General features: G+C 36.0%; 1 protein-coding gene across 1 annotated transcript; it reads right to left on the minus strand.

Moving 5' to 3' along the window:
* Positions 1 to 119: 119 nt before the first annotated feature.
* LOC306858083 (26S proteasome non-ATPase regulatory subunit 11B-like) lies at positions 120 to 10138 on the minus strand. Its single transcript, XM_079398477.1, has 13 exons — positions 10009 to 10138; positions 8372 to 8473; positions 8084 to 8280; positions 5430 to 5487; positions 4951 to 5145; positions 4710 to 4854; positions 4190 to 4250; positions 3930 to 3992; positions 3721 to 3846; positions 3521 to 3556; positions 3006 to 3057; positions 2013 to 2155; positions 120 to 1876 (listed from the first exon to the last, which is right to left on the minus strand). The coding sequence occupies exons 1-12, from the start codon at positions 10097 to 10099 to the stop codon at positions 2013 to 2015; spliced, it is 1269 nt and encodes a 422-aa protein (XP_079254603.1). The 5' UTR covers positions 10100 to 10138; the 3' UTR covers positions 120 to 1876.
* Positions 10139 to 10462: the final 324 nt, after the last annotated feature.

Here is a 10462-nt window from a genome sequence, read left to right on the forward strand (position 1 = left end):
TTACCATTCCTTTATTCATAAATTGGATCTATGTATCTCAAACTGCTGAGGGTACTAAAATTAATTTTCAAATTATGAAATTAGAAGCTCTTTAAAATAAACTGTAGTATGGAGTGGAAGATTTGTATTATTCCTTTATTGTGATTATGTTTAATCCCATCACTTCCATCTGCTGTCATTAAATCGCTATAAAAAATACTTAAACCCTTTGAAAAGTGGAATTTAAATCTCTTAATCTCCAGTTTTAAAATTGTACATATTTATGCAATATATTAATCTGAACTATAGTAATCTGAGGTTACGGTTTTTCTACTCTGATTTAATATAATTTTAACCACAGCAAACAATATATTGGGTTGGGTTCTCATGAAATAATTTCCTTGTTATTTATCACTCAATCCTAATGTATTTGTTGTGAAAATGCCCAACAAGAAAACACACACAGCAGAACAAACTTGCTTCCACAGTAAGGAAATTACCTGATTATATTCATGTACAAACAAGGGATAAGGATAATTTCCCTTAAAACCAAGAAATGTAATCAAAACACTTTAATTAGTGAACAGGCCAACTCATACAAAAATAAAACAGTCATTTTCCTTGAACTGAAATCTGTATTACCAAGATTTCAATAATTGAGAATTTAAGCTTTGGACAGAGGACTGTTGTGGACCACTTTTCAATGTTAAGCACAAATATAATAATAATAATAATAATAAAACATTACTTTCCAAAGTGTTTAATGTCTCACTAAATTCTCAATGTCAGTGATCAATGCTAGATCACCACTACAAATCAATCACAATCACATGCAGGAAGCTCTCAAATCAACACTGGACTTCAAAAAGTCATTTAAAAACATTCTCCCACAAGAAATTACTTTTTTGTTGTTGATTATAATTGCACATTAAACAGAATAAATGAAAACAAATTATTTTTGTAAAGGATGTGTGAACGTATACTTTACAGGAAAACAATGTGTTAAAAAGTTACAAAACATTGAATTTTAAAACAATATTGAGGGTATTTAACTCATACGATGGTCTACTGCTAGCAAACTAGAAATGGAGTTTGCATTGGGATACTGATCTGAAATGATCAGAAAAAACAACAAACAAACAAAAGGATGAATGAAAAATAAACTTCAGTGCAGAAATAAATGTGTGTTGGGGAAAAGGTTATTTTAATCAACGGGAGCTAAAAGCTTTGTAGGATTGGGCCGTTTAATATAACCACCCTACTTGGCAAACAGTACACTGCAAATACAAAACTGTAAAGACGGTATACTGCAAAAGTAAACGGCAAACAATACTCGATCGTACAAACTTAGAAAAGTATTTTCTAGTGTGTGTGGTAATATGATTGGCAACTGTGCTTATTACAGAGCCTCTTCCTTACAGCCAAGTTCCTTTGAATCTCTCATCTACAACAATCATTTAGAATATGCATCCGTAAAATTAGGAAAAAGATATGCACTACTGCAAACAACCAATGAACCGCAGATAACCGAAACCCAAGAGTCTGTATCACAAAGTTGCTGTAATTAAAAAACTTTAAATGTAGAAGAGCTATACAGTTCTATATGACATTTTAGGATTTTATTGTAGTTGTACAACATTCCCTGATGGCCTGTGTTGGCCGATGAGAGATACAGAATAGAACAAAAAAACAATTCAGAGGATCAGAAAGATGAAATTGTCCATTTGAAAGAAAAGAAACATTAAAAACTCTCAACTGGGGAACAAGTAGATCTTGCTCAATGTTGTCCCTTTTTGCTGTGAGAAAAAAGTTCCACATGTTGGCCATACACACATACACACGGGCAAACTCACACGCATACAACCATTTCACACAGCAGCAGCCTCTGACGTTTATTCTGCAGGAAAGAAACATGAAGATGCACTTAGAAAATCAAACAGATAAATGAATTACAGATGAACATTTAATTATATTTCATAATGTTTAGAGAGCAAAATATTTGTGTGTGCATTTTATTTTTTAAAGTTCCTCACCTATGTTAACTTCTTAGCCTTGTTGTACAGTGAATCCACAACTTTGCTCATGTTCTGTATGGTTTCCAGAGCTGCCTCGTACGTCTTGTCCACAGGGGGCTCTTCGAATATGATGAGCACTCCTTCACCTTGGTCAAGAATGCCTGCAACAGTAGAACTCCATCAGGCAAATTAATTCAAGATATTTTGGGGATTTTGACACTTTCATTAGATTTAGTTACATACTGTAGAGAAGCAGGAAATTCTCAGGGGACTTCAGTCATGAATGTCTGTTATTATTTGTTTATAAACTCTTAAAGAGGCCATTTAATATTTCCCTTTTCCTTTAATGTGTCATGTACAAGGTCTGTAAGGTTACAAAGCTCATGGTCTCTCACAAATGGGATTTATTCTATCAAACAGAGAACACCGCTTAAAAGACTGAAGTCTAGATATTACTTCCACAAACGTCTACATCGCAATTTGAAAAATGGGAAAGGCTTTACAAAATAAAAACGTACTACTATGAAACGTTTTGCTCAAGTCAATATACATTTTCAAAATCTATATTGTAAAACCAATGCCATAAATAACGGTTTGTGTTTGCAACTGCTTTAGAAGCTGATTGTGGTAAGGGGTGTCATGCACGCTTGACATTCCAATCACAATGCATTGGGTCAGCTGTCCAATCAGGACACTCTGGGCTTTTTGGCATGCAGAACTCATTTAGAACATTTCAGAATGGGAATAGAAGTGCTGCAATAACATGTAGTATGTGAAAAAGCACATTAATTCACGTTAGCCTATTCAAGTACAACCAATAAACAAAATAATGACCTTTTAAAATAGCAAGCAACATATGGCCTCTTTAAAATGAGTGAATTAAATCAGTGCTGTGGTGTCATGGTTATCAATGCCATGCTTAACAGTCAAAAATATGTTGTTGGGTTTTTTTTTTTTTCAATATTTTAAATAACATTTTAAAATTTGAAAAAGAAAAAAGAAAAAACAAACCATGAAATTTTTTGTCCAGGATCATTTGTGACAGTTTCCTCTCAACATCATCCTGTGCAAAACAAACAAAAAAACAGAAAGAATGTATTTATACATGGTAATATAGTCATTGTTAATTTCATACTTATCAATTTGTTGTTATTTTGTGGAAGGCTGTGTAATTAATATCATGATTAAAGCTAATAACAGCTTTTAAAACATTAAAGCTATAAACCATCCACTTGTCATGACATATTGACCATCCAATAATACTGTTTCCAAGCCTAAGCCTCTACTCTGTTTCAAGTGAGAAAACACTTCCTGAACAGCAGTTTATGAGCACATTTCATTTATATCACACCTTCAAACTAAGCTTTTAAAAACGTGATTTATTTTGATAGTACTACAGCAAACCATTAGTGTATAATAGAGCTATTTGTTGTTTGCTTTTTACATCTGAAGGAGCATTTGGACCTGGATACAGTGATGTATGACCTCTGGATCAAAGCTTATAAACAGAAGAAAACAGTTCGTACCTTTGAAAGTTTGATGAGGCCTGATATATGCGTTATCTTGAAAATAGAGAAAAAAAAAAAAAAGGGGGGGGGGGGGGGGCATAGAAAAAGTTGTAGGCTTTGGTTTTTTGTACATTAAGTCTTCAAAAGCAAAATATAAAAAAAATTATAATAATGATAATTGATACACTTTAGGATGAAAACTTCTATGCACACACTACCTGTACTCTGGAAAAGGGCTCAATGACCCGAATGAGATTCTGTTCCAGCAAATTGTCATAAAGCTTGGCCAAATGTGTGTTGATGATGGGGTCGTCCCTCAGCTCTTTAGTGTACTCTGTCAGAGCCTTCATGTGTGAAAGAGCAAGCAGAAAGCTGAGCATGACATCAAAGACTTCAATTAAAAATGTATACGGAGTCAAAATCTCACCTTTTCAAAATCTGCTAATGATCTGTTCTTGCTGGCTTGTGCTATACATTTCAGTGCATCGGTCTGATGGAGAAAAAATTACAGGGCACAACTACAAATGAGCACTTGCTCAGAAAAAAAATAAGTCAAATGTGTATCAGGTTGTTAAAAGCAAACATAAAAGCATGGCACACGAAAAACCGTGAAGTGCTGCTATAGAGCATTTGTTTGTAAGTGGTAATTTCATCTATAAAAAGACACTGGAATTTTAATGAGCTCACCTGTCGCCCCGCATATTGCAGAGCCAGTTTGCCACTGATCAAGGCCTGTACCTCCTCTGGCCTGGAAGAAAATAAATTAATACTTTTATTCAGCAGGGATGCATTGTTTTGATCAAAAGTGACAGTAAAGACATTTATATTGTATTTTCAAATGTTCTTCAAATGAACTTTCTATTCATCGATCAATGCTGAAAAAATCTTATCTTTAATCAAATAAATAGCTTTAATGAGCATAAGAAACTTTTCAACATTTTTTTTTTTAAATTACCAACCCCTAACTTTCAAACATCAGTGTATAATCTGTGATTTTAATACATGCTACACTTTTTTTGGACTTAAGCTAGAAGTCATTAAGCGTAGGCGATGATTTATGGAGATGCATTATACTGAAGATATGAGAGCCTAAGTAAAGCGGTGTTACATAACAGAGCTTGGCATAACCAACACAATGACTGTTGTATTATCCCCGTGGCCTCCCACCCACAAACAGGGATAAACTGCAAGCGGTTATCTCACTTACAAGCTGAGCATGATCTTGCAGAGGAGCATGTATTTCAGTGCAGTGACTGCCTTGGGGCTGTTGATGGAGTTGTAGCCTTCAAAAGCCTCAAAGAAATAAGAGTAGGCAGTTTTCCAATCTTTCTCCCCAGCTGCATGGATGATGCCTGGAGTGAAAGGGTGAAACGGTCACATACCAATAAGAAACATACTTCCGATCTCAAACGCACTTGCAGATTATTAAACTGAGAAGTGAGACTTGCCTGACTGCATATCAAGAGCCGCCTGGAGCTTTGGGGGACAGTAAATGGCATTGGCGGTGGTCCTGGCTGAGGTGAGGGCAGCCCTGGCTTTGGGAATGTTGCTGAGAGCATGGTAGGTTTTACTCTCCAGCAGTTGAACCTCCACCAGCAGAGCTTTATCATCCATCTTCTTCAGCTCCTGTAACAACTGGGAACCTAAAGAGAAACAACAGATTACAATCTTAAAGTTTCAAGCATATCAAAAGTACTACAGTGTACAACAAAAATACAATGGGATCTAAACGAGTACACTAGTGGGGATGCTTATATTTTGCAATGTTCTACTTAAAATGTCAGTTTATTGCAAATCATAATAATTTGCACAAAAAAGTTAAATATATATATACTGAATGAACATGAATTTCAGAATTTCTTAGTATTTGGCTCAGATGTTTGAATCCCACTACATGTACACATTTATTTTTCTGCATTATTCTTACCCAGATGAAGGGCTTCCTGATATCTCTTTGTGTCAAAGTAGAGTGAAATGAGTCGAGCCTGATGAAAAAAAAAAAAAAAGAGAGAAGGAATAATGATAAACTACATTGTTGTCTACTGCTAGTTCATTTAATTTCAATATTTTTGTTAAGAATATTTTTAAATGTCAAATTATCAATTTCAAATAAATGTTCTTGTAAGCTTTCTATTAATCAAAGAATCCTGAAAAAAGTCATGGTTTCCACAAAAATTAAGCAATAACTGTTTTCTACATTGATAATAAGAACTGTTTTTGAGCAACACATCAGCATATTAGAATGATTTGTGAAGGATGATGTGACACTGAAGACTTCCATCATAGGAATAAACAACATTTATTACTAATACATACATACACATACATACACACACACACACACTTTATTAGGTACACCTTGCTAGTTGCCTTCAGAACTGCCTTAATTCTTCGTGGCATAGATTCAACAAGGTGTTGGAAACATTCCTCAGAGAGGATGGTCCATATCAACATGAAAGCATCACACAGTTGCTGCAGATTTGTCGGCTGCACATCCATGATGCGAATGCACATCCCGTTCCACCACATCCCAAAAGTGCTCTATTGGATTGAGATCTGGTGACTGTGGAGGCCATTTGAATAAGGGAAAGGGGGAAAGGGAAGTGGTGTGTGGCCAAGTATGGTGACCCATTAGACCCATACTCTGAATTTGTGCTCTGCATTTAACCCATCCAAGTGTACACACAGTAGTGAACATACACCCGGAGCAGTGGGCAGTCATTGCTGTGGCGCCCGTGGAGCAGTTGGGGGTTCGGTGCCTTGCTCAACCCCCACTCACCTCAGTCGTGGTATTGAGGGTGGAGAGAGTCTTGATTATTCACTCCCCCCACCTACAATCCCTGCCGGACCTGAGACTCGAACCCACGACCTTCGGGTTACAAGTCCAACTCTCTATGCATTAGGCCACGACTGCCCTGTGGATCCATGCTTTCATGTTCTTTACGCCAAATTCTGACCCTACCATCTTAATGTCGCAGCAGAAATCGAGACTCATCAGACCAGGCAACGTTTTTCCAATCTTCTATCGTCCAATTTTGGTGAGCCTGTGCGAATTGTAGCCTCCGTTTCCTGTTCTTAGCTGACAGGAGCGGCACCCGGTGTGGTCTTCTGCTGCTGTAGCCCATCTGCTTCAGGGTTCGACGTGTTGTGCGTTCAGAGATGGTATTCTGCATACCCTGGTTGTAACGAGTGGTTATTTGAGTTACTGTTGCCTTTTTATCATCTCTAACCAGTCTGCCCATTCTCCTCTGACATCAACCAGGCATTTTCGTCCACACAACTCCCGTTCACTGGATATTTTCCAGCATTGACTCAAGCGGCCGCAATCAGCTCCGGTTTCCGTGTCTGAGCCGTGCCGCAGACTTGTGAAGAGCGGAGCGCGAGTGAACGCGATCATTCCCTTCCTCTGTACTACTAATTTTAACGCGAATAAACATGACTGAATGTAACTGCTCAATCAGTGTTTCAACTGAAAGACAAGAAAAATAAAATATCACGTCGCATTTAATTTACCTCAGCAAGTCATCAGTGTCCACAGCTCGTTAGTTCACTAAAGAAATGAAGTCTAGAGACGAACATTTTGCTAAATATTACACCATATATTCTTTATATTTTACTAAACCTGTTAATCTTAATTATTTAATGTGTTTAAATTAATCTGTTATGAAACATGCTATGACAGCCAGTGTGCAAATGAATATATTTTAGCAAATAGCCTAGGAAATTGTTATTTATAAGTTAATTTAAAAATGGCATTATGTGCAATTTACATGTTTGCATACAATTTTTTTTTTAAGTTGAGCAATTAAATTTAAGTTAGGTTAAGTTGTTAGGCCTAATTGTTACCTTATAATGTAATATAACAATTATAGTCCTATAATTGTTCCCTATAGTTTTAAGCATAAGCTTTTTATCACTAAGAAAATGTATAACAACGCATTTAAAGAAAGAGCAACTTGTTCAGTAAACCACTATTTAAAAAAAAAGCAAAAAGCTTAATTTAAAACCGTGACGTTAAAACCGAGGTACGTACCGAACCGTCATATCTGTGTACCATTACACCCCTAATATATATATATATATATATATATATATATATATATATATATATATATATATATATATATATATATAATTTTTTTTTTTTTAGCTGAAGTAGTGTTTCACAAAATGTAATGTATTTTTCTATCAGAAAATGCAGCCATGGTACGATGTAAGAGAGGGAAATAAAAAATAATGATTAATTATATTGCTATCTACTACTAGTAATTCTTATATATTAATTAATTAAATTAAGAATATAAAAAACTATGACTTTGTTTTATTATTAGACAATGAAAAGCTGTGGTAAAAACAATGTAACACATGGAGCAGCTTATTGCATTTATAAGTTCACAATTTCAAGGTTTGATGTTAATTTGACATAGTAATATACAAGTCACTTGATGTCAGTTCATTTCAGCATAATGGCATCCACCCAGATCTTAGAGTTGGAACTACCCATTTTATATTAATTACTAGTCCATGATTAATTACTGGCTGATTGACATAACCAAAGCTGTTTATGCAAATTTAGTTTACCTCTAGGGCTTGTCTGAGGAAGGTTCTTTTCTCAGCTTTAGCCCATTCGATGCATTCTAGGCACAGCTCAACCTCCTGGCCTGTGGCAGCCTCCATGTCCAGAAATAGATCCAGGAGCGAGCGCACCAACCGTGCTGCCTTTGCCTTGCTTATGGAGATCAGGAAAGGCCTTACAAATTTCAGTAGGCCACCAAGCTCTAAAGTAACATGCAACAATAATGATGTGTCACAACAAAGTAAAACATTTCTATCACAGGAACAGCATCCCCCCAGAATGTTGATGCCAACCTGCAGCTTGTCCCGTCTTAGCCAGGAGAGTGCCCAGCTCCAGGATGCTCTGCTCCTTGACACGAACCGCCTCTTCATCATCTTCCTGGACATCTCGTCTCACTGAAAAATCCAGACAAAGTTAAGTAGTAACTAAGGCCAACAACCTTTTATAAACTCTCCCATCAATATGAATTGAACTGTAATTATTTAATATAATATATGCTGCTGTTGAAATTAAAATTATTAAATAGTAAATACAAAATTTTATATTACAGATATAGAGTGATAGAACAAAATACATCAAGTGTGTTAAATAATGACTATTTGTATAACTGATGTAAATTTAAAACACATTTGTGAGTAGCACATCTAAGAAACAAGCAAGCAACAATTTATTTCTTAATCTCACGTGAGTGTAACAATTTTAATTATATTTATCAAAATTGTTGTTTAATTAAGAAAGAGAAAAGCTAATTAGCGAATGAACCTTTAGATAAAGTAAGTAATTTCTGCTGACCCTTCTAATGACTTTCAACAGCTTTCCCTGACTCCCCCAATCAGCCATTGGTAGAACACCACATAATCCCGCCCCCAAACTTCTGCCATTGGCTGAGCCATTGTTGGGATTGTTAGGGAGCTCAAAATAAAAGTAGTGTTTTGACAAGGTCAGTGTTTTTCGGGAAAATCAACCTACAAATTGCTTGCTTACAGCGGTCTCTATGCATTTATCTGGATCGAATACTTTAAAATCTAAAAAAGTATAAATTTCACCTTTAAGAATAACTTGCGTAATAATAACAACCAAGTTCCTGTGCCTAATTATCTCATTTAATCTAATTTGAAACCAACTTGTCATTATGTTACGCATAAAACGACGACGAAAACAATCAGGTTGACATGAAATAAACTTCACAGGTCTTGGAGACGACAAAAACAAACATAAGATGGTAAATAATCGGCACAAGTTTTAATTAGTAAAAAAAAACGCTTTAACTCTACTAAACTAAAGTTATTTAATCTAAGACTGCGCGTTATACACTAATGAGCAAACCCATTTATTTAATAAATTAATTTATGATTTCAGCAGCCAAGCAGAGAAAGAAACAAATCTCAGCCAATGTCATGACAGCACAAACAGAAATGTCAAAGCTTGCTTTAAGGTTGGTAAGAAACGTCAATCAAGTTAAGATTGTCAAAATACGCTAAACTCAAAATAAAATGTCATCAGTGGACCTATAATTAACACAAAATTAAAATAATTCCTAACTATTTGTGATAAAATGCGCCTTGGCCTGGAAGGGTGGCTAATATTGCAGGCTAACTGTCCATTCACACACTGGTTGTGTCTCAAAACGTAGTGAGCTGCCCTAGTTAGACAGTTTTTAGCGAACGTTCTATTCAAATGTTCAAGCAGCACAAGAAGCCCAAACAGCTGGCTTTGTTCTATGCTCGATTCGAACTTCCGAACGCGGCAGTAAGGTCCAAACATGGTGCCTATGGAGGCAGCTCACTGGGTTTTAAGACGCGCGCACGCACACAGTACAGTGAGTCAGCACCGGCTCATGGCTCCCCAGCCTTCCTTAAAAATGAAGCATTAAAGTAGCCATGCAGAGAGAAAAGTAAAGTTTTGCCAAAGGATCTAAAAACCGTTTTACCTATTGAATGTAAAATGTCAATAGAAGCGTTTCTGTCTGTGCTGATGAGAGACTGAGCTCTCTGAAACTCCACCACTGCCGCGGCTGCCATCTTCCCTATTCAAAAATCTCACTACCCACAAGCACTTGCGAGCCCAACCGGAAGTACACTTGTACGTGCGTCAGTGTGGGGGCAGTTTGGATTTTGTAGTATTTTCGCTTTTACTTTTCTAGTGCATGATTGAGTAGCTAGTACATGTATATCTCAAATATTGCATTATTATTCTATATTCTGTTATATTACTATTATTAAGACTATTACTTAATTTCGTAGGCTACCATGCTTCTCAGAGAATTTCTTCTATTTTTTTGTTTTTTATTATTTAGCCTATTTATTTATTTTATTGGTCAGTAGGTGGTGACAGAAACCCCGATGCTGAAAACTCCTGTAAAATGCTGCTATAAATTACTGTAT

The sequence above is a fragment of the Barbus barbus genome (assembly GCF_936440315.1).
Source record: "Barbus barbus genome assembly, chromosome: 38".
In the NCBI taxonomy this organism is placed as follows: Eukaryota; Metazoa; Chordata; class Actinopteri; order Cypriniformes; family Cyprinidae; genus Barbus; species Barbus barbus.